Source organism: Vicugna pacos, chromosome 1 (assembly GCF_048564905.1).
Source record: "Vicugna pacos chromosome 1, VicPac4, whole genome shotgun sequence".
NCBI lineage: Eukaryota > Metazoa > Chordata > Mammalia > Artiodactyla > Camelidae > Vicugna > Vicugna pacos.
In genome coordinates, this window is record NC_132987.1 from 122,563,327 (window position 1) to 122,582,012 (window position 18,686).

General features: G+C 61.7%; 1 protein-coding gene across 1 annotated transcript; it reads left to right on the plus strand.

Moving 5' to 3' along the window:
* The first annotated feature begins 1,036 nt into the window (after nucleotides 1-1,036).
* RRP1 (ribosomal RNA processing 1) lies at nucleotides 1,037-13,545 on the plus strand. The gene is made up of 13 exons (XM_072969985.1): nucleotides 1,037-1,244; nucleotides 2,453-2,535; nucleotides 3,815-3,872; nucleotides 5,343-5,428; nucleotides 6,914-6,975; nucleotides 8,088-8,217; nucleotides 8,315-8,379; nucleotides 8,592-8,743; nucleotides 10,533-10,615; nucleotides 11,170-11,267; nucleotides 11,402-11,421; nucleotides 11,866-11,970; nucleotides 13,041-13,545. The coding sequence occupies exons 1-13, from the start codon at nucleotides 1,112-1,114 to the stop codon at nucleotides 13,271-13,273; spliced, it is 1,308 nt and encodes a 435-aa protein (XP_072826086.1). The 5' UTR covers nucleotides 1,037-1,111; the 3' UTR covers nucleotides 13,274-13,545.
* The last annotated feature ends 5,141 nt before the right edge of the window (nucleotides 13,546-18,686 follow it).

The window sequence follows — 18,686 nt, forward strand, 5'->3', positions numbered from 1 at the left end:
CCCTCCCTCTGGGAGTCTGGAGCTTTGGTGTGTGCCAGGCAGAGGGTGCTGTGACCAGCTCATGATAAAAACCCTGGGCTCCGATCTCTAACGAGCTCCTTCTGACATCTCACAAGTGTCTTCACAGCTCTTCGCTGGGGAGTTAAGCAAGTCTTCGATCCCTGTGCTCTGCATCCTCTTGTCATAGTAAATCATAGCCATAAGTCCTCCTAGCAAATCAGTGAACCTGGGGGTTTGGGTTCCCCTGACACCTGGCCCTTTACAGAAAAGTCTGCTGAGGCCCACTCTATAGAAACACCACTGCAACACCTAAGAAAACAATTATTCTGCAATACGACCTAGTCTATATGAAAGCTTTCCCAACTGTCCCCAAGATGAGTTTTTTAAAGCTTATCTTTTAAACCAGGATCCACTCATGATTTGTATTATTGCATCCCGTCCTTTCTACCTTCTTCACCCATACCTTTGTTCATGACGTTAGCTGTGAAGCGATGCGGACTGTCCCAGACCTGGGCTGGTTACTGCTTCCTCGTGCCCCGTGTGTGGCCTCCTCTCGCGTCCTGACGGCCGGGATGCAGAGTGCCCCACGGGTGACGCCCCTGCACGGGTGGGGATGCCCGGCGGCGGCGGCAGGCCACTGGGGGCGGGGATGCTTGAGGAAAACCCCAGCCCCCACCACCTTCCTCAGGCAGCTGCGGCATTTTCTGATGACCTTCGCCTGAACCAACGATTCACTGGGGTCTTTCTCCTCAGGACCATTCCTCTGTGCTCGCTGGCATTCTTGGCTAGAGAAGAGCCTTCCCTCAGCAGCGCCCTCCATCCCCGAAAGACGGGCAAACACTTAATAGCCTCCCTTTAGTGGCCAGTGTCCACAATGAATGTCCACCAACATGGAGCCAGGCGGACTTGCCGTTCTCGGGCCGGGCCACTACGAGGCGGTGGCGGGAGCCCGGCGCGGGCGTGTGACGTCACCGCGAGTCCCGGAGGGGCAGGCGCGGGCGGGTGACGTCATGCTGCGCCTGGGAGAGGCCGGCGCGGTTGTGTGACGTCACGCCGCGCGCCGGGGCCTAGCGGCGCGGTAGCTGGCACCCCGGCTCGCCGCGCCGTCGGCATGGGTCCGCGCGTGCAGCTCCCGCCCGAGATCCAGCTGGCGCAGCGCCTGGCGGGGAACGAGCAGGTGACCCGGGACCGGGCGGTGAGGAAGCTCCGGAAATACATCGTCGCCAGGACTCAGCGAGCCGAAGGTTGGCGCAGGGTTGGCGGGACGTGGGAGGGGGCGCCTCCCGGGCCCGGGGAAGTGGGGCAGGGGGCGGCGGCGGGCCGGGTTAGGGGACCTCCCAACGGTGGAGCTTCCACGTGCTCGGACCCGGCGGCGGGGCCTGCGGCGGTGCTGCCACTCGCCCACCGCTCGCGCCCCCGCCCCAGCCGGAGCGCTTGGCCCTGCTCCCCTTCCCCACCCTGGCCGCACCCAAGCTGCGCGGCGCTCACCTACTGGTGCGGTGGCCACGTGTCCCTCTGCGCGGACTCCCCTCTCTCCCCGCCCCTTATCTCCTCTTCCCTGCTCAGACCTGCCGTCCTCTGGGAACCGGACCCCCCGTTAGTCCATACATCCTGCTATCCTTGCTGCCCGCTGTTTGGGCGTCCTCTATTTTCCCTCAGGGCGGCATTTATCACTGTTGGTAGTTTTCTCCTGTATGGTGCTTGGGATGCCTGAGTTTCACTGTAGTGTGTGCTCCTCAGAGAACATGCTTTTTAACTTGTCTCTGTAACCATGGTTCTCAAGATGTGGCCAGGTCAGCAGCTTCAGCATCACCTGGGTATCTGCTAGAGAGGCAGATTCTTGGGTTGCATCCTAGCCCTGCTTAATCAAAACTCTGGCAGTTGGGCCAGCAGTCTGTTTTAAGAAGCCCTCCAGTTGATGCAATCCTGGTGCTAAAGTCTGGGAACCACTGCTCCAGAACAGGGTGCCAGACACAGTTAGGACCTCAGGACACACTTGTGGAATGCTCTATATATCTACCTTCATAACTAGCCCAAATGAGGTAACTTGTAATTTTAAAGTTTGAGAAGAGCACAAACCCCAGGTGTAACATTGTGTGAATTATTACCAACAAATTTCACCTGTGTAGCTACTATCCAGCCCAGGAAATGGTGACTCCCTAAATTTTGAATCTCCAGAAATGGAGTACGGGGCCTGATGCTTGTAGATTCTCGGTCAGCATTTACTGAATGAGTGAAATGGTGGTTACCTGACCAGGGTTGGGGGCAGGTAGAGGTCCCTGCAGCCACAGGCTCAGCAGGTTCAGAGTTGGGAGGATGGCTTGAGAGGGGGTTCAGGCACCTTTACAGTACGAGGACTTTGGTCTAATTCAGGTGGTCACATTTCTCAGGCTTTGTTGGGGCACTGAAAGCTTGGGTTCCTTTAGTCTGAGTGTTGCTGTTTTCGACGCAGGTGGTTTCACACATGACGAGCTACTGAAGGTGTGGAAAGGATTGTTCTATTGTATGTGGATGCAGGACAAGCCGCTCCTCCAGGTGAGTGCACAGGAGGGAGCAGGAGGGGCTGGGGCAGCATCACTGGGGGGACAGATGTCCACCCTCATTTTATACAGCAAACATGCTGGGGGGCATTCGAGAGCCCCAATACTTTTTTTTCAATAGCCAGAGGGGCCAGGACCTCTGGTCAGCGTGGTCCTCCCCTGGCTGAGCTGCCCCCGGCAGCAGCGCTGGTGACTGCAGTGCAGGCAGCGGGTGAGAGCCAGGCTTCCTTGTCGTGTGCTTGTCAGAGACGGTAAGCTGGGTGCAGAAACGGTGGAAGCCAAGGGACTTGGCTTCTCCTGAGACAAGTGTCTCTTCTGCTAGCCTTTTTAAAAAACTGTCTTTTTAAAAAACAGGTTTTATTTTTTAGGGCTGTTTTAAGTTCACAGCAAAATGAGAGGAGAAGGTACTGCGATTTCTCATACACTTCCTCCCCCAAGTCGTGCACGGTCTCCTGGGTTATCAACAGCCCCACCAGAGTGGGTCACTGGTCACAGTCCATGAACCCACATGTCATGTCGGCGTCACCCAGAGTCCATGGCTTACCTGAAGGCTCCCTCCTGTGTTATACAGTCTGTGGGTTTGGGTAAACGCATAATGGCATGCGTCCCTCATTGTATTTTACGCTGGAGCTTCACTGCCCTAAACTGCTCGCCTTTCTAGAGTATTTCTCAGTGGGAATTGTTTACTCTTCAAAAGCACCTGGGCGGTGAGGGTACTTATTTAAAATGCAGATTCCTGGGCTGTATTCCATGCCTACTAAACTAGGACTTCTCAAGAGAAGGCTCTGGAATCACCTGTTTAGCCTGAGCACTGGGCGATGCTTGGTGCAGTGACACAGACAGGCAGCAGGTGGTCACCCCCTCCCTGCTGGTTCCGAGGCTCCTGCTGTCTCCTGTCCCCTCCTTTCCCCCCAGTGGAGGTACTGGGGATTGAACCCAGGACCTTGTGCACGCTAAGCACACACTCTACCACTGAGCTATATGCCCCCCCCCCAGCCCCAGAGGAGAGAGGGCTCATACTCGGGGCTCAGCCTCGGTCAGGAGAGTAGTTACTGCCCTTGAGTGTTGTGAGGTTCTGTCGGCCCAGCCTTCTGGGGGGCCTTTCACAGCCTGTGTGAGACCTGCAGACCCCGAGTGCACTGGGCTGAGAGGCCCTGCGGAGCTGGTGCCCGCGATGACTGAGAACAGTTGAGTGACTGTCTTCCTGCTCTTGCTCGTGGCTGTCAGACCTCGTTTCTTTGGGGACTGAGGGCGTTTGTGCTGTTTCTGCGCAGGAGGAGCTCGGCAGGACCATTTCGCAGCTTGTCCACGCTTTCCAGACCACAGAGGCCCGTGAGTATCCTTGCCGAGGTCAGGCCAGAGCCGCAGAGGGTCGGCTCCGGGACACAGGAGGCTGGTGTTCCGGGGGTGAGAGCGAGATGCCCACTCCGGCCGGCTTCTGTTGGCGCTGGTGTGTGAGACGCTGTTCTCTGTCTCCCACGTGCATTAACTCAGCATAGACTCGGTCAGGGGTCTGGAGGGCTGATACCGCACATTTTAAAGTTAAAATGGTAAGCTGGTGTGGTGTTAGCAGGCTGGTGACTGATGCTCACCTGCTGGTTGTAAGTCCCTGCAGGGCATCCCCACCTCTCCTGTTCCCGTTCTCACTGAGGTCGGTAGTTCTCAGCGCTCCCGCAGGCCCGTTGGACTCCGCTGAATCTTTAAAAAGCCTGATGTCTAGACCCTGGTCCCGTTAATTCAAGCTCTGCAGGTGGGGCCTGGGCGCCAGCATCCTCCACCTCCCTCCACTGCTCCGAAGGCAGCCAGGGCTGGGCGTTGGCCGCGGGACCGTTGCCGGGCAGGCCCTGACAGTGTGGCTTACACTGAGCAGACAAAGTCGTGAGCAGTAGGGAGTGTGCAGTAATGGTGACTACTGTCTTCACTTGGGAGAGTCTCTTTAACTGCACTTGAGTCATTATCCACGAGATCTGTTCTCCACCATGTTTACCTTCCAAGAGCCTGCAGAAGAGTTTCTGTGCTCAGCAAGCCAGGCACAGAGCGTTCAGTTGGTGCCACTTGAATGAGGTTGTGAACGCAACCGTGACTGAACCACCTTCCAGGCCTTCCTGTTGGAGAAGCTCTGTGGCAGGAAGTGGTGCCTCTTTCTGCCCGAGCTCAGGGTGTCAGTAGGCAGGGTTCTCCTGAGGCCCCTCTCCTGGGCCTGCAGATGCTGCCTCTCCCTGTGTCCCCACCTGGTTGTCCCTCTGTATGTGTCTGTGTCCTCGGCTCCTCTTAAGGACACCAGTCAGATTGGATATGGGCCCACCCCAGTGACCTTTTATCCTAATCACCTCTCTGAAGGCCCTCGGCCCAGATTGAGTCCTGTTCCAAGGTCCTGGAGGCAACAGCTTCAGTGTTGGGTGGGGGCCCGGATGAGCCCGTGGAACTCTGGTCCCGACACACCCGTTCTTGGAGGGCTTCGTGCATGACCAGCAGTGGATCCTGGGGGCAAGCTGTGCGGTCGGGCAGGTGTCGGGCGGGGTCCTCCCCGAGCCGAGGGGTGGGGGGGAGCGGGGGGGGGAGCAGGGGTGAGGGCTGCCCTCGTGCTCTCCGGGCCTGTTCTGCAGACAGTGAGGCTGCAGTCTGGGGTTGGAGCTGGGCTTTGCTTTTCTGTCGCAGGCTGCTAACTGCCCCGTTTCACAGGCACACAGACTCGGGGGCTGAGCGCCCCGCCGCCGGGACTCGGGATGCCCTCGCCTGCCCCCTTCCCTCCCCAGGTGGCTTCTGCTTTTCTTCGTGACCCTCCCCCCTTCTCTCCTCCAGAGCACCTGTTCGTTCGGACCTTCTGGCAGACCATGAACCGCGAGTGGACGGGCATTGACAGACTGCGCCTGGACAAGTTCTACATGGTGAGGAGGGCCCGCGGGGCCAGGGTGGGGACGGCCGGGCACGGCGGGAGCATCCTGGCTTCTGGGCAGCAGGCGACCCTGAGAACTACGTTGGGCGGTGACGGGAGCTCCAGCTTCTCTTGGGGTGCGTGTGCCTGGGGTTCTGCAGTGTTTCCCGTCTCTGAGGTTGGAGAGTGGGCATAGAATTCAGCTCTTAAAACAGTTTCAGTTCAGAGGAAGAGGCTTACGTTGCCCTCCTGGGCAGAATCGGTGGTGCAGCCGTCGCATCCTTGCTGCAGACGTGCTGTGCAGCCAGCAAAGCCGGTGGGGCCCCGGGGCCGCCTGCGGGCGCCAGCTTCTGGAGGCGCTTCCCGCCGGGCGAGGACAGCTTGTCCAGCAGAGCAGACCCCTTTTCTTTCTCCCTTCCCGCACCACATTCCTGTGACTGGGCTGTTGACTGCACTCAGAAATGCAGGAAAAACAAAAACGGGTCAGACTGTCTTACTGCTGCCCCCACTGACCTGCAGCCTTGTCACTGTGATGGGACAGTCCCCAGATGAAGGGCCAGTGCTGCTACCTGAGAGCAGGTGACCCCATGGGGGACATTCAGCAGGGCAGTGGCCCAGCCTCACTGAGGACAGGTCCCCATAATCTGCCCCTGAGATCTGCCACTAGCTCAGTCTTGGGCCAGGGCTGTGCGGACGCCGTATGATGTCAGATATACTAAAGTGAAGGCCAGCCGGTGGGCAGGGCATGGAGCTCAGGAGGGAAGGGAGATGGGCCATGATGCATGTGGGCAGACTGGAGGCCAGGCTCTGCACTGTTACAGATCCAGGCTTTTAAGACAAAGTTCCCTGAGATGCAGGACTGGGCTTAAATAGGGTGGGTTCCGCAGCTCACTGAGGCCTGTTTCCCATGACCGGCCCCCCCACCATGTGGCCACGTCCACCAGCACAGCCCTGCTGTGAAGGCTGACCCTCCTGGCAGCCCGCAGGTAGCGGGTAGCATGAGATGGGAGTGAGTGCCCCCAGGGACGGGCGTCCTGGCTGTTGGCCGTGCTCTGCTCTGCTCGTCTCCTCTGTTACCTGTCACCACGACCGATCCCTCTGCAGGCGTGTAGGGTTCATCCTCGCAGGTGGGAGGATGCTGTTGGCCACCGTGACAGGGAAGTGAGGGTGGTGGGCAGAGAAGGTAAACAGTTTCTCTGTCGGGGAGAAGATCCAGGGGGAGCTCAGAGGAGACAGTTTCGGGTTCAGACCTGGTTTTTTGGAGGCTCTGCTGCTGCAGGGGAGCCACACTTCATCCTGCTGCTCTCAGAGAGCTGGGCGTTCCAGCCCAGCTGCAGTGGCGCCTTCTCCAGGCCCAGGCCTCCCCCGGGGGGGTGTCCTGTCCACTGGCGGCTCTTGAGGGCCTATGGGGCACGCTGGGGCCCCCAGGTGACCGAGGGGCAGGGGGGATGTCGGGAGGTCTGGGACGTGCCCACTGACGGGGTCTCCTGTGCCACAGCTCATGCGGATGGTCCTGCACGAGTCCTGGATGGCCCTGAAGACGCAGGGCTGGGAAGAGAGGTCAGTGCCCCAGTGCGTGCTCCGCGGCGGCCCGTGCTGCTCACGGCGAGTCTGTGTTCCCATGTTTCTCTTTCACTCACTCGTCAGCTTTGCACTGAAGGGGGTCTTGGTGCTTAGAACAGAGGCATTTTAAAGTCACAGCTGGTGCACACGTTGGTGGAAGTGTCTGTGGGTGCCTCGGCGGGGTCCTTGCTGTGGCTCGCTCATTTCGGAACTTAGGATCATGTTACCCAGTAGGTGGCTAGTGCCTGAAACGGGGTTGTGTTAAAGGGACGGTTGTATTTCTGTGAACTTTTTGGGGTTGTTGTTATGGCAGTAGCTCCATCCTTGTTGTCTCTGGCAACTACCCCCACCTGCTGCCCTGGGGTGACCAGCTCTGCCTGCCTTTCTGCCTGCTCTCATTCGTGCAGTGGGACCAGTTTGTGGGTTTGGTGACCGTAAGCACTGTCCCCAGCCTGAGGGAGGGGTCTCCTGGCCTGGACTGGCCCCGTCCTCCTGGGCTGTGGAGCATCGTCCAGGGAGCCTTTTGCCGGATGCGCAGTCACCGTTCAGGTGCAGGTACCTGTATGCCATCGAGCACCCAGGAGTGTCGGTGCATCTGGACCACTGAGGACTGGCCTCTGGAGCTCTCTGGCCTGGGAGCCCCGGGCCTGAGACCTCGCAGGCCAGCCTGCCAGGGCGAGGTCTGACGTGACACGTTACGGCCTCAGGCCCAGGGCAGTGGGACCCGGGGATCAGCTCCTCCTCCGCCCTGGCCTCCGTCTCCCACCTCTGCGTTTGCTCTGCCCTGAGCCTCCCTGCGCAGTCCCAGCAGGGCCGGCAGAGACTCGGGATGTGGCGACAGTGGCCTCCTGTGGGCCAGGCCGCCCTCTGCCTGCCTCCTCTAGGACAGGAGGGGGCTTGGGGGACGTTACGTGCCTCGGTCGGCCCTGGCCATTGGCACGTAAATCCAAAGTTGCGGGAGCTGTTTGTGCGGCATCGACCCGCATCGTGGGGTCTCCACGCGTGTGGTGTGAAAATTCCAGTTCCTGTCAGAGCCCCCGTGGGCCATGCGAGCCCACTGCCTTGCTGCCTGTCCGGCTGCTGCCGACCTGGCCTGTTTCCCTCCTCAGACAAACTGAGCAGCTGCTGGAGCTGCTGACCACGGAGATCCTGCACCCTGACAGCCAGGCCCCCAGTGGGGTGCGGAGCCACTTCATCGAGATCTTCCTGGAGGAGCTGGCCAGAGCTGGTGCCCACGAGGTAGGGCCGGGGCGAGGGCGGCAGCCTAGCACCCCCACCACCCCGACACTGGCGTCTGTGGCCCAGGGGCTGAGCGGCTCCCGCCCCTTCCCCGCAGCTGACGGCCGAGCAGAACCTCCGGCTCATCGACCCCTTCTGCCGCATCGCCGCCCTCACTCAGGAGTAAGTGTCGCCTCCCTCCCGCCTGCAGCTCCTTCCCCAGCACCCTCCAGCGCTGCCTTTGGGAGCGACTGTTCCCTCCAGGAAGAGAGAGGGCTTGCGTGGTCACGGGGGCCCAGCGGGGCCCCGGGTGGGAGAGGGAGACACGAGGGGTTGGTGTTTCTTCCCTGGAGGGTCCAGCCTGACCAGCTGCCCTGGTCGCCACGGCCCCTCAGCTCCCTGGTTCTGCATAACATCACTCGAGGCATCTTTGAAACGATCGTGGAGCAGGCCCCGCTGGCCATCGAGGAGCTCATGAATGAACTGGACGCGCAAGAGGAGGAGGAGGGTGAGGAACAGGACTTGCCGTCCAGGAGGCCACATAAAGGTGAGGACCACGTGTGTCCGAGATGACACCCCCGTCCGGGTCCGAGCCCGCAGCGGCTCTTGCTGGGATCCCTGCCTTTGTCTCCTGTCTCGTCCCCTCGTTTCTGCCCTTGCAGAAACGTGCACGGGTGACCTTGGAAGCAAGCACACGTGTCGCCCACTCTCCGAACCCCGGCTCTATGGCCTCCTGTGTCCTCGTGAGGTCCCTACTCCCCAGGCTCGTCTCTGACCCACCAGTCCTGCCCCGGGGCGTCTGCCCTGCCCTGCCCTCCCCTGCAGGGCCCCTGCCCCTCTGGGCGCTTCCCCAGGGCCTCTCACTTCCTGGCAGAAATCGCTTAAAGTTACATGAACCACTTGTTTATCTTCCTGTCCCTGCTTCCGCCACCAGGGCAGGGAGCGCTGTTGACTGTGTCTGTGCCCTGCCCGGAAGTGGGACTGCTGCATCGGATGGTGATTCTGTTGACTTTTTAGCAGCGTTGTCCTGCCTTCCAGGGTGGCTGCGTCACTTCACCGCCGCCCCCCGTGTACGGGCCCAGCGTCTCCACGTCCTCACTGATGTTTGTCAGTCTGTTTGAGAGGAGCTGCCCCCACGGGTGTGGAGCTGTGGCGTGGTTTTGACTTGCACTTTTCGGATGATTTTTGGTGTTGAGCACAGGCTCACGGACCATTCACGGAGAACTGGAGAAATGTGTGTTCAAGTCCTTTGCCCGTTTTTGAATCAGGTTTTCCCGGTTGAGTTTTAGGAGTTCTTCGATATTCTGGGTGGCGCCCTTCCGCAGGTTTGTGCTTTGCGGACGGCCCTCCCGCTCCGGGGGCTGCTCTTTGACCCTGCTGATAGTCTGTTGTGATGCACAAAGTAGAAAGTTTTTGTCAGGTCTAGTTTGTCTTACTTTTCCTTGTCGCCTGTGCCTTCAGTGCCACGTCCAGGAAAATCGTGGTCAGTTCGAGTCTCGTGAAGTTTTTGCCCCGTGTTTTCAGCTGAGTTTTATTGTTTTGGGCCTTTGATCCATTTTGAGTTAGTTTTGTATGTGGTGGGGGGTCAGGGTCAGCCCCATTCTTCTGCGTGTGGACGTCCAGCGTTCCCAGCCCTGTTTGTTGAAGGGCCTGTCCTTGCCCCTCCGAGTGGCCCCGTGTCCTGTGGAAGGTCATGTGTCTGTGAGCCGTGGGTTGGCTTCTGCTGCCTCTGACTCTCGTGCCCTTGCTGGCGTGCCCCTGGGTTTTCTCAGCCGCCCCCACGCCGCACCGGCACTGCCCGGCCACCCGGGGCATCTTTCCTGGCCCTCCCTGACCTCCTTCTCAGTAGCCAAGTCACCGGTCCAGGCAGCCCCAGGTCCTCGCGGGGCTTGGTGATGGCCCACAGTCCTGCCGTCACTGTTCACTGCCTCCCACCTGTCCCGCTCCGCTGCCTGTCCGAACCTTCCATGTGCGGGGAGCGATGTCAGAGCCCCAGACTCCTGGCCAGTGTCCGCTTCCTCACCTGCAGCTGCATCTCCTGTCACCCTGTGGCTGGGCCAGCCCCCCTCTTCTGCACCCTGGACTCCTGCCCCTGCGTTTGCTGCCTGGGCTGCCCACTCACAGTCCCCTCTCGGTTTCACTCCTCGAGGTCTGGTCAGGCCCCCATCTTCCCTGGGATGGCTTTCTCCTCCCCAGGCCTTGGTGCCCCTGCCGTCCACCCACCCAAGAGTGGGCCCTGGCTGGCAAGGCTCCTGGTTCCCAGGCATTCGTGTTGGGCCCTGTGACCCCTGTGGCACCAGGTATGTCTTTGAGTCCGTGGGCCCCTTTTGTCCTAGGCTCCGTCTGTGGGACTGGACCTGACCCGGGTGCGGAGCAGTCGGACGACGACGATGAGGGCAATGCCGGCTCCGTCCTCCAGGTGGGTGGCCGGGCCTGTGGGCCGGGCGCTCAGCCCCTGCCCTGTGCTCCCGATGCTGGGAGCTGCTCTTGGGGGCACAGTGGGGGTGGCGTCTGTCCGGCTGGGACGCGGAGGAAGGCAGGGGCGCCGGGCGGCACGTGCTGCGTGGGGGGGTTTCGGGTCCCCGCTGGTAGTCGGAGCTCAGCCGGCGGGGCCTGTAACCAGGTGAGCTGGACATGCAGGGCATCTCCCAGTGAGTCTCGGATGTTGACTACTCGTGCGTTAGTGAGGTCTTCAGTGTCTTGGTCAAGTAGTCATTAGGTTGACCTTGCTTGTTTCTTCCTGCTTTTTTTAACGGGGGTTTTAAGTCACAGGCTCCCCGCGGCCCCGCACGTTCCCATGGGCGTTTGCTGCCTCACGTGCTGTGGACCGTCTGCATCTGTGCGAGGATGGCCTGGGGATGGCGGGGCGCGGCCTCGGCACGTGGCTTCCGTGCTCCCTCTGCCGGTTCACGTTCCGGGAGCCCCTGGGAGGTGACTCACCCTTCGCCTCCACGGCGTCTCTTTGTGAAACAGTTTGACTATGAGGCTGTTGCCAACAGACTGTTTGAAATGGCTAGTCACCAGGACACCCCTCCTCCAAACCGGAAACGTCTCTACAAAGTGATCCGAAAGTGAGTGTCCCTGGAGGGGCTGGCGTTGGGGTCGCCCCTCCCTCCCTCCCTGTGGTGGCCCCGCCCTCAGAGCTCAGGCAGGAAGGGGCTTCCAGAGAGCAGCCGAGGCCAGTGACCGCCTCCCCTTGTTTCAGGTTGCAGGGCCTCGCGGAAGGTGAGCACGGGGCTGCCCGGCTGAGACAGGACCTCGTCCTCTTGGGAGTGGATGGGGCCACACATTCACCCCCAGAGCGTGGACAAGAGTTTGCAGAGGCCGGTGGTGTTTGTTTGGCGAGAGGCGGGTGGCTGGCCTCGGGACTCTTGTCCTGATGAAGCTCAGTGGTTTTGGGGGCTGAGTGTGCGTTTGAGGCTCACGTGACAGGGTGGGGCCCGGCCCGAGAGCCTGCATTTCCGGTGAGTGCCTACAATGTGGTGGTGCTGGGCTGCGGAGCAGCAGACAGCCCCAGTTTGCGGTGTGTGGCTGGTGGACCTGGGAAAGCGTATTCTGAAAGGCAGTTGCTCATGACATGGTGCTTATGGGGCCATGGAGACAGTGAACATGCGAGCTGTGAGCGTCCCGGCTGCCTTTGGCCTCCTGATCACCCGCCTTGGTCCTCAGGCTTCTTCCCTGAAGATGACATCCCAGAGAAAGCCTACAGGTGTGTGCGGGGAGGGCGGCGCGTGAAGATGAAGAGGCGCCTGTCCCAGCTGCAGAGCAGGACGGGTAAGCCTGGCAGTGTCGGCTGCGGTGAGGGGCTTCCTCACCTGCATTCTGTCCTCATGCTTGGGTCAAGTGACCGGAAGCCTCTCTCCAGATGTGACCCCCTCCTCCCCAGCCTACTGCCCTGTGCCACGCCCAGCCCTGGGCTTCTGCTGTCTGGCCAAGGGCCACTCTGTCTTCCCTGCCCTCCTTACCTGCGGTTCTGGTCTGGCCTCTTCCTGACCCTTTTCCATCTTTGATCTGTGTGTGCCTCTTCCTCCTCTGCAGCGCGCTCCAGAGAGCCCTAACCCCACTGTACTCTCCTCCTTGATTTTAGAAGCTTCTCCTCCCCCTGCCTCCTCCCTCCTCCCCCTTTCCTGCTCCACCCCCCTCCCCTCTCCTCGCCTTCCTCCACCCCAGCTTGTCCACAGGCGTGTGGCTAGCCTGTGACCGCCTGTGCCAAAGGCCATCGTGTGCTCCTGCGCCTACTGCAGACCCCGGGGGCCGGCTGCCCGCTGCTTGTGGCTGGAGGGGGATGCAGACGAGGGAGAGACAGTGGCCCTACCTGTAGCCGAGACCCCTCCTGTGTCACCACATCTGCTCAAGTGGCCCCAGGCCCTGGGATCCGCCCTTTGCAGGGTTGGTCCATTCTCTGCTCTGGCCCAACCCTGTCCAGCTCATTTCACGCCAGGGCCCTTGAGCAGATGAGGACTGGCTCACACACCCACGCCAGGCAAGGGGCCGGATGCTGACAGGGCCCCGCGTTCCCGGCCGCCCCTCCGGCCCTTGTGGGCACGAGCCTGAGCCTGCCTGCGCCCCACACCGCTGCCCACTTTGCCTTTCCCTGGCCCTGTCCTCGCCCTGGGCTTCCTAAAGGCCCCCTTTCTGGTGCCAGGAGCCCACGTGGATTTCGCACCTGCCCGCCGGCTGTGGTGCAGGGTCCCTGGGGGGCCGGCTTGGGTCCCCTCCGCAGGCCATCAGTGCTTCTGTCAGGCACTGTGTGTCTGCTGTCCCGGAGCCACCTCCCTCGTTCAGAGAACCGCGAGGTGGATGGGCCTTCCTTGAGCCTTGTTCACTTGGCCTTGCCGTTGCAGGGAGAGATGCGGGGGAGGCCTTGTGTCCAGACCCGAGCCCCAGACCCGCGAGGAGAAGGCGGCAGCGGAGCACAGGGGCTGACCCCACCGTGTCCCAGGAGCAGCCCGGGGGCCGAGGAGGGAGAGGGGCCCGCAAGAGGGGGCGGCGGCCGCTGGCAGGGGCCAACGCGAAGGTGGCCAGTTACCAGGAGCCAAAGGTGAAGAGGAAGCAGACCCTAGAGGGCAAAAAGTGATGTCGCCAGGCCCACCAGGGAGGAGGAGGCAGGATAGTCGGACCGAGTTCCGGAGACTCTGACACCAGCTGCTCCCCAGTGTACTGAGTCCGCAGCAGCCGAGGTCAGAGCTGACGGTGGTTGGGCCAGCACTTAGCGCCCATGACCCAGGAAGAGCTGCTCCTGTGCTGACCCGGGTCAGGCCGGGGGACCCCCACCGACACCGCCCTCAGCAGGAGACGCAGCTCGCTGGGCGTCCTCAAATAAAGCGCTCCGAGGGTCGTGCAGACCGAGTCCTGCCTCTGGTGCGTTTGTGCGGAAGCTCTCTAGCAGTGTGAGCTGACGGGTGCCAGCGGTGTTCACGTTTAATACCCAAATCTGCCTGCACATTCCTCAAGCTCTGTAAGACGATGGCGCGTGTTACCAGTGGTGTCTGGACGAGCACTTTACACGCTCTTGTTGGGAGTCAACAGTGAACCAGTGCTTTGTGCCAGCCCCGTTGCTTGAGCGGGAGGCGCAGCTCCCTGTCCACTTCTTGTCACTTGTGACTCAGAGGCAGAGCAGGATCTGACGTCCCGTGGGCATGTGCCTGCCAGGCCCTGCACACCTCGCCTCAGCTCCTTTAAATTCAGTTTCAGTCCCTGGCCCGAGAATCCCAATCGAAAGGAAAGTACAAGTGGACGCAGTGGCAGGCGGGCTCCAGGTGGCCTCCGGGCAGGGCTGGGCCGCGGGGCAGGGCTATGCTGGCGACAGGTGGGCGCCGTCTCGGTCCGCTGGCCCGGCCGCACCTGCACCGAGGTGTGTGGGTGAGCCTGGGGAGGCCGGCACTCAGCCTGCTGCCAAAGCCCCGCGGCCTGCAGGCACCAGCCCTCCCCGGACAGCGCTGGCTCCTTTGAGGGTGTGGCCCTGCCCGGCTCCGGAGCAGCCGGTGTGGATGAGGGTCTGCTGGGGTCCCTTCATTTGTTTTTAACAACTTGATTGAGTGCACTTTGTACACCAGTCATTCCGCCCGTTTGAAGTGTATGAGCCGGTGGTGCTTCGTGTATCCGTTGGGTTGTGTGTCCCTCACCCAGGTCCATTTTAGGACATTTTCGTTTACCCCCAAAGAAGCCCGGTGCTCAGGGCCTCCTTTACTTTGGGGAAGAAACCCACGTGAGGCTTTCGGACCAGCAGGGACCCCCACCGTGGTTACTGATCACCAGGCTCAGTTGTTCATTCACAGGTTTCTGGAGCAGCTGGGGTCTAGAGCAAGTATCACTGTCTGATGTGACTTAAGAGCTGGTAGCAAGTGTGTTTTATTGCTTCCCAGTTGTCACCAGCTCTGCTAAAGGTTCTCTTCCTGGGAGAGTAAGCAGGAGCCCTGGAGCTGGTTAACTACCGGGGCTGGGGAGCCCCACTCCTGTGTCACGTGGACAGACTGGAGCCTGATAACCAGAGGTGGCCAGGGGTTCCGGGCTCTCCGCCGTGGGTCGCCTGGGTTAAACCTCGTCCTCCTCAGCCGTCTTGTGGAGAAAGGTTCAGAACAACAGCCTTAAGCTCTCAAAGCGCTTAGGTCAGCCCAGTGTTCCGTGTTTGCTCATCAAACCCCTGTGGCTCCAAAGCTCCCCGTTGCAGCTGGGGCCAGTTGGAGCCGGGTAGCTACGGATGCCCTAATCAAAGCGGGAGCAGCTCTGGCCTGAGTCTAGAGGCCGACGGGGAGGGCTCTCGTTCAGGGGTGGGGGGAAGAGGGGCCGTGTGAACCAGACCTTCCTGCAGGAGAGGGGCCAGCCAGGGCAGTTTGGGACCCGTCCCTCCAGTCGTGGGATGGAGGGTGGGTCTGGGGACAGCCCCCTCAGCAGCCCCTGACTGAGACGCCTTCTGCCACTGCCTGGGGTGGATCTGACCTTTTACCTCCTGCCTTACAAACAGCCATGTGGTCACTAGGGCCTGGCACGAGGTAGGGGGCGGGGGTGCTGACTCCAGGCCAGCCGTGTTGGGGCCTGGACTGTGGGGCAGCGGATAAAGGAGAGGCCCCTCCTGTGCTATGCTCCCAGCAGGAGGAAGGGAAGGCCAGGTGTGATCCAGCCCCAGCCGCGGCAGTGGCCCCCATCCCATCTGAGGCCTCCGGGTCCTCACCTGCCATCTCCCAGTGAGCTTCCGGGCTGACCCTGCAGTGGGGCCCCCTGTCCTGTCAGTTGGGCGGATTTACATCCCACACCGGGTTTGGCTGGAAGGAAGCGTATCAGGTGGTGCCTTATCTGTCTCCCTCCGCCAGCAGCTGTTCCTGCGAGGTTTGAGCCCCTCCCCGGCCCGGGCCCGGGCCCGGGCCCGGGCCCAGGCCCAGACTCCGAGCGCACTGGGGCTTTACCCGGCACCATCCCTTCCTAAGCTGCGGCTTTGCTTTGAGCCGCTTTGCTTCCATCAGCCAGACGTGTGCCCTCTGACTTGGCTGTGCGCACCTGTGTCTGCAGCGCTGGGGGTTGGGGGGCGCGTGTGCAGACAGGTCTGTCCCTCTCCCTCCGTCCGTCTGTCCTGCCTGCCTACCTGTCAGTCACCTACGTCCCTGTACCTGCCCTCCCTCGTTTACCTCCTACCGTCTGTCACCCGCTGTCTTCTCTCCCCCCACCCCTCCTTCACCTCAGAGACGAGGTGACTGAGGAAGAACCAGGGAAGTTCTGTCTGCAGAGTCACCTAGCCCCCAGGGTGTCACCCCCCAGACTGCCTTTTCCCTGACTGTCATCCCCATGATGGCATCCTCCAAGGACTTGCCCCGTTCGCACGGCGCCCTTCAGCCTTGCCGTGGGTGAGGGGCAGGTGGAGATCCAAGGAGGACAGCCCCACCCTCCTCTCCGGTCCTGCCCCCTGGGGTGTTGCCCCCCCCACCCCCCTACTCCCTCGTCCCTCAGGTCTGGCACCCACCACAGGGAGCAGGCGCAGTCCCACCATCTGCCTCTGGGAGGCGCCCCCGGCTCTTGAGTGAGCACCTCCTGCCCCCCAGCAAGTCTGGGTGCTGTCCCAGCTGCCCCAGCTGCCCCAGTGCCGAAGCCCCGTCTTGTGCTTTTCCTCAAGTGGAGCCTTGAAGGTGCCTCCTGGGGACTGGCTCTCCCAGTTTGCACTGGTCCCTGTGCCCAAGCAGGTGAGCCAAGTCTGCGGGAGGGGGGTGCTGCATTGATACTCACCTGGCCTGGCCAGTGCAGCCCAGCAGCCCCCTCATCCTTGAGATCCAGGCTGGATACGGGTGCTGGGGCCCTCAGAGCAGCTCAGTTGTCAGGTGGCCGGTCTACAGGTGAGGCCCAGGTGGGAGTCCTTCCCAAGGAGTCGCAGGGTCCCAGGGCCCCGCCTGCAGGGTCTGCTTGGGGAGGCAGCCGTGCTCCATCCTTGTCCTGGGGCCTCCAAGCTCCACTTCCAACTGCTGGATAAATGGGACCCCAGAAAGGACCTGTGTACCTGTCCTTAGGTGATGAGGCCCCGCCCCAGCTGAGCTGCCTCAGGGCCCTCTGGGCTGGCACTGCTGGGCTGGGTGCCCGCGTGCTCACGTGCCCGCGGGGAGCTGGTGACCGCACGTGCTTTGCAAACAGACCTGGAAAAATCTGTGGGAACTCCAGCCCCAGGCCTTCGGCCTGCCCTCATAGAAGCCTCTAGATATCTCGGGTGGGGGTGGGGATGGAGCACTTGAGGACGAGGCAAAGGGGAAGTAGGCGTGGCCTCCAGGGCCGGTCAGGGAGCCCGGGTTTGGGGGCGGGGTGCTGGGTGAGGACCCTCGTGCTCAGGCGTCTCTGCTCTTCTGCCTGCGGTGGGGGCAACCACATGGTGTCCGGCCAAGCCCTGGGTCCTGGTCCCTCCTCAGGAGAGTCCCTGCCTGCTCTGGGCCTCAGTGTCCTCCTCTGTACGCAGGGTGGGGCCAGCGATCTCGGGCGGCTCCGCGGAAGTCCTTGATGCAGGGATCTCGGCCTGCTCCTGAGGCAGCACCACATGTCTGGACACCTAGGAGCGTGGGGTCCCGGGGGAAGGATGCTGGGAACCAGCCTCACCTCTGGCCACGTCCCAGGGGGCGGTTCACCCTAGTTTAGGATCTGCCAGCGAGTTGCAACAGGAGCTCCAGTCAGAGGATGGGAGGGGGGCATTGCCTGCGCCCTGCACTCCAGGAGGTTCCGTGGCCCCAGGGAAGCACCCGCCCCTGCCCACCCCGGGCCGGGCCACACGTGGGGGCCTGCACCCCTCGTGGCACCCCAGTCACCGTTTTCTCTTCTTCGTCTGACTTGGAATCTGAGCTGTGTAATTTCCAGTTATGACATTCGGTGTCTGCAGGGGCCGTGCTGCCTCACTGGATCCCAGACCTTCGGGGTCCTGTGGGCCTCTCTACAGCCACCCCACCTTGTTTCCTGCCCCCTTCCCCTCGCTCCTTCCCTCCTGCATGTTTACTCAGACCTGCACGAGATACCTGTGCTGCGTCACAGTTCACTGCAAACTTGGGGGCTGGAAGCAGAGGCTCTGTAGGTCAGGGCGTGGGTGGCAGGGCCCTGGCTCAGGGTCTCACAGGCTGAGATCAGGTGTCGCAGGGCTGCCGTCACATGTGACGCTCGGGTCCCCCTCCTGGCTCACTGCTCGTTGGCAGAATTCAGTTCTTTGCACCTAAGTTTGAGGCCATTTCCTTTGTAGCTGTCAGCGGAGTGGCTCTGAGCTCTGAGATGCTGCCTGCAGCTCCTGCCATGTGCTTGAAGCCAGCAGGAGAAATTCTCACACTTCGAATCCCTCTGACTTCTGATTAGGCCAGGCCCACCCACACTGGGACAGGGGATCCCGCAGGGTGTGCACCCCCGGGGGTAGGCCTCCTGGAGCCACCTGAGAACCCACCCGCCACAGGCCCTGTGTCCATTCCGGTCCCTCTCTCTCCTGAGTCTTGCCTGCAGAGCTTGACCCAGAGCTAGAAGGCTGAGGGGCTCTTTCCCTCTCCAGCCCCTGGAAAATTCCTTGCCCTGGGAGTTTTGCCAGAGAGTGAAAGGAATAGAAAACCCTGGAATGTTGGGGGGCTGAGGGTCCACTAAGCCAGAAAGGAGCCCGAGCTCACCTGGCCCAGCTGTGCTGCAGATTTCCCAACCCGAGTTCCGGGGGATGAGGGCGGGACGGGGTAGATGCTCCCGGTCTTCCCACCAGCCCGCCTGGGCCCACGGCCCAGCTGCCCCCACCTCACAGTCCGTGCCTCCCTGTTTATCCTCCCCCTGCCCTCCCCCTGCCCCCTGGGTCTGCCTTGCCTGAGGCCCCCAAGGCGCCCGGGCCTGGCAGGGAGCAGGGGAAGCTGGTGACGCCTCAGGACAAGTGGTGTGGGGCCTGCCTGCCGCTTGGCGCCGCGGTGGCCGGCAGCCCTGTCCGCTGGCATGGGCCCACGTCACCCTGAGGGCTAGCACCGTGGGCAGGTGCACGGCGCGTCCTGCCCTCTCCATAATGCGGGGCCTCT

Excerpts from the sequence above, each read along its gene's own strand:
- RRP1 (XM_072969985.1), top strand. The coding sequence starts at position 1,112 with ATGGGTCCGCGCGTGCAGCTCCCGCCCGAGATCCAGCTGGCGCAGCGC. Across the intron at positions 3,873-5,342 it reads TTTCCAGACCACAGAGGCCC|AGCACCTGTTCGTTCGGACC; the intron begins GTGAGTATCCTT and ends TCTCTCCTCCAG. Across the intron at positions 11,971-13,040 it reads CCAGCTGCAGAGCAGGACGG|GGAGAGATGCGGGGGAGGCC; the intron begins GTAAGCCTGGCA and ends TTGCCGTTGCAG.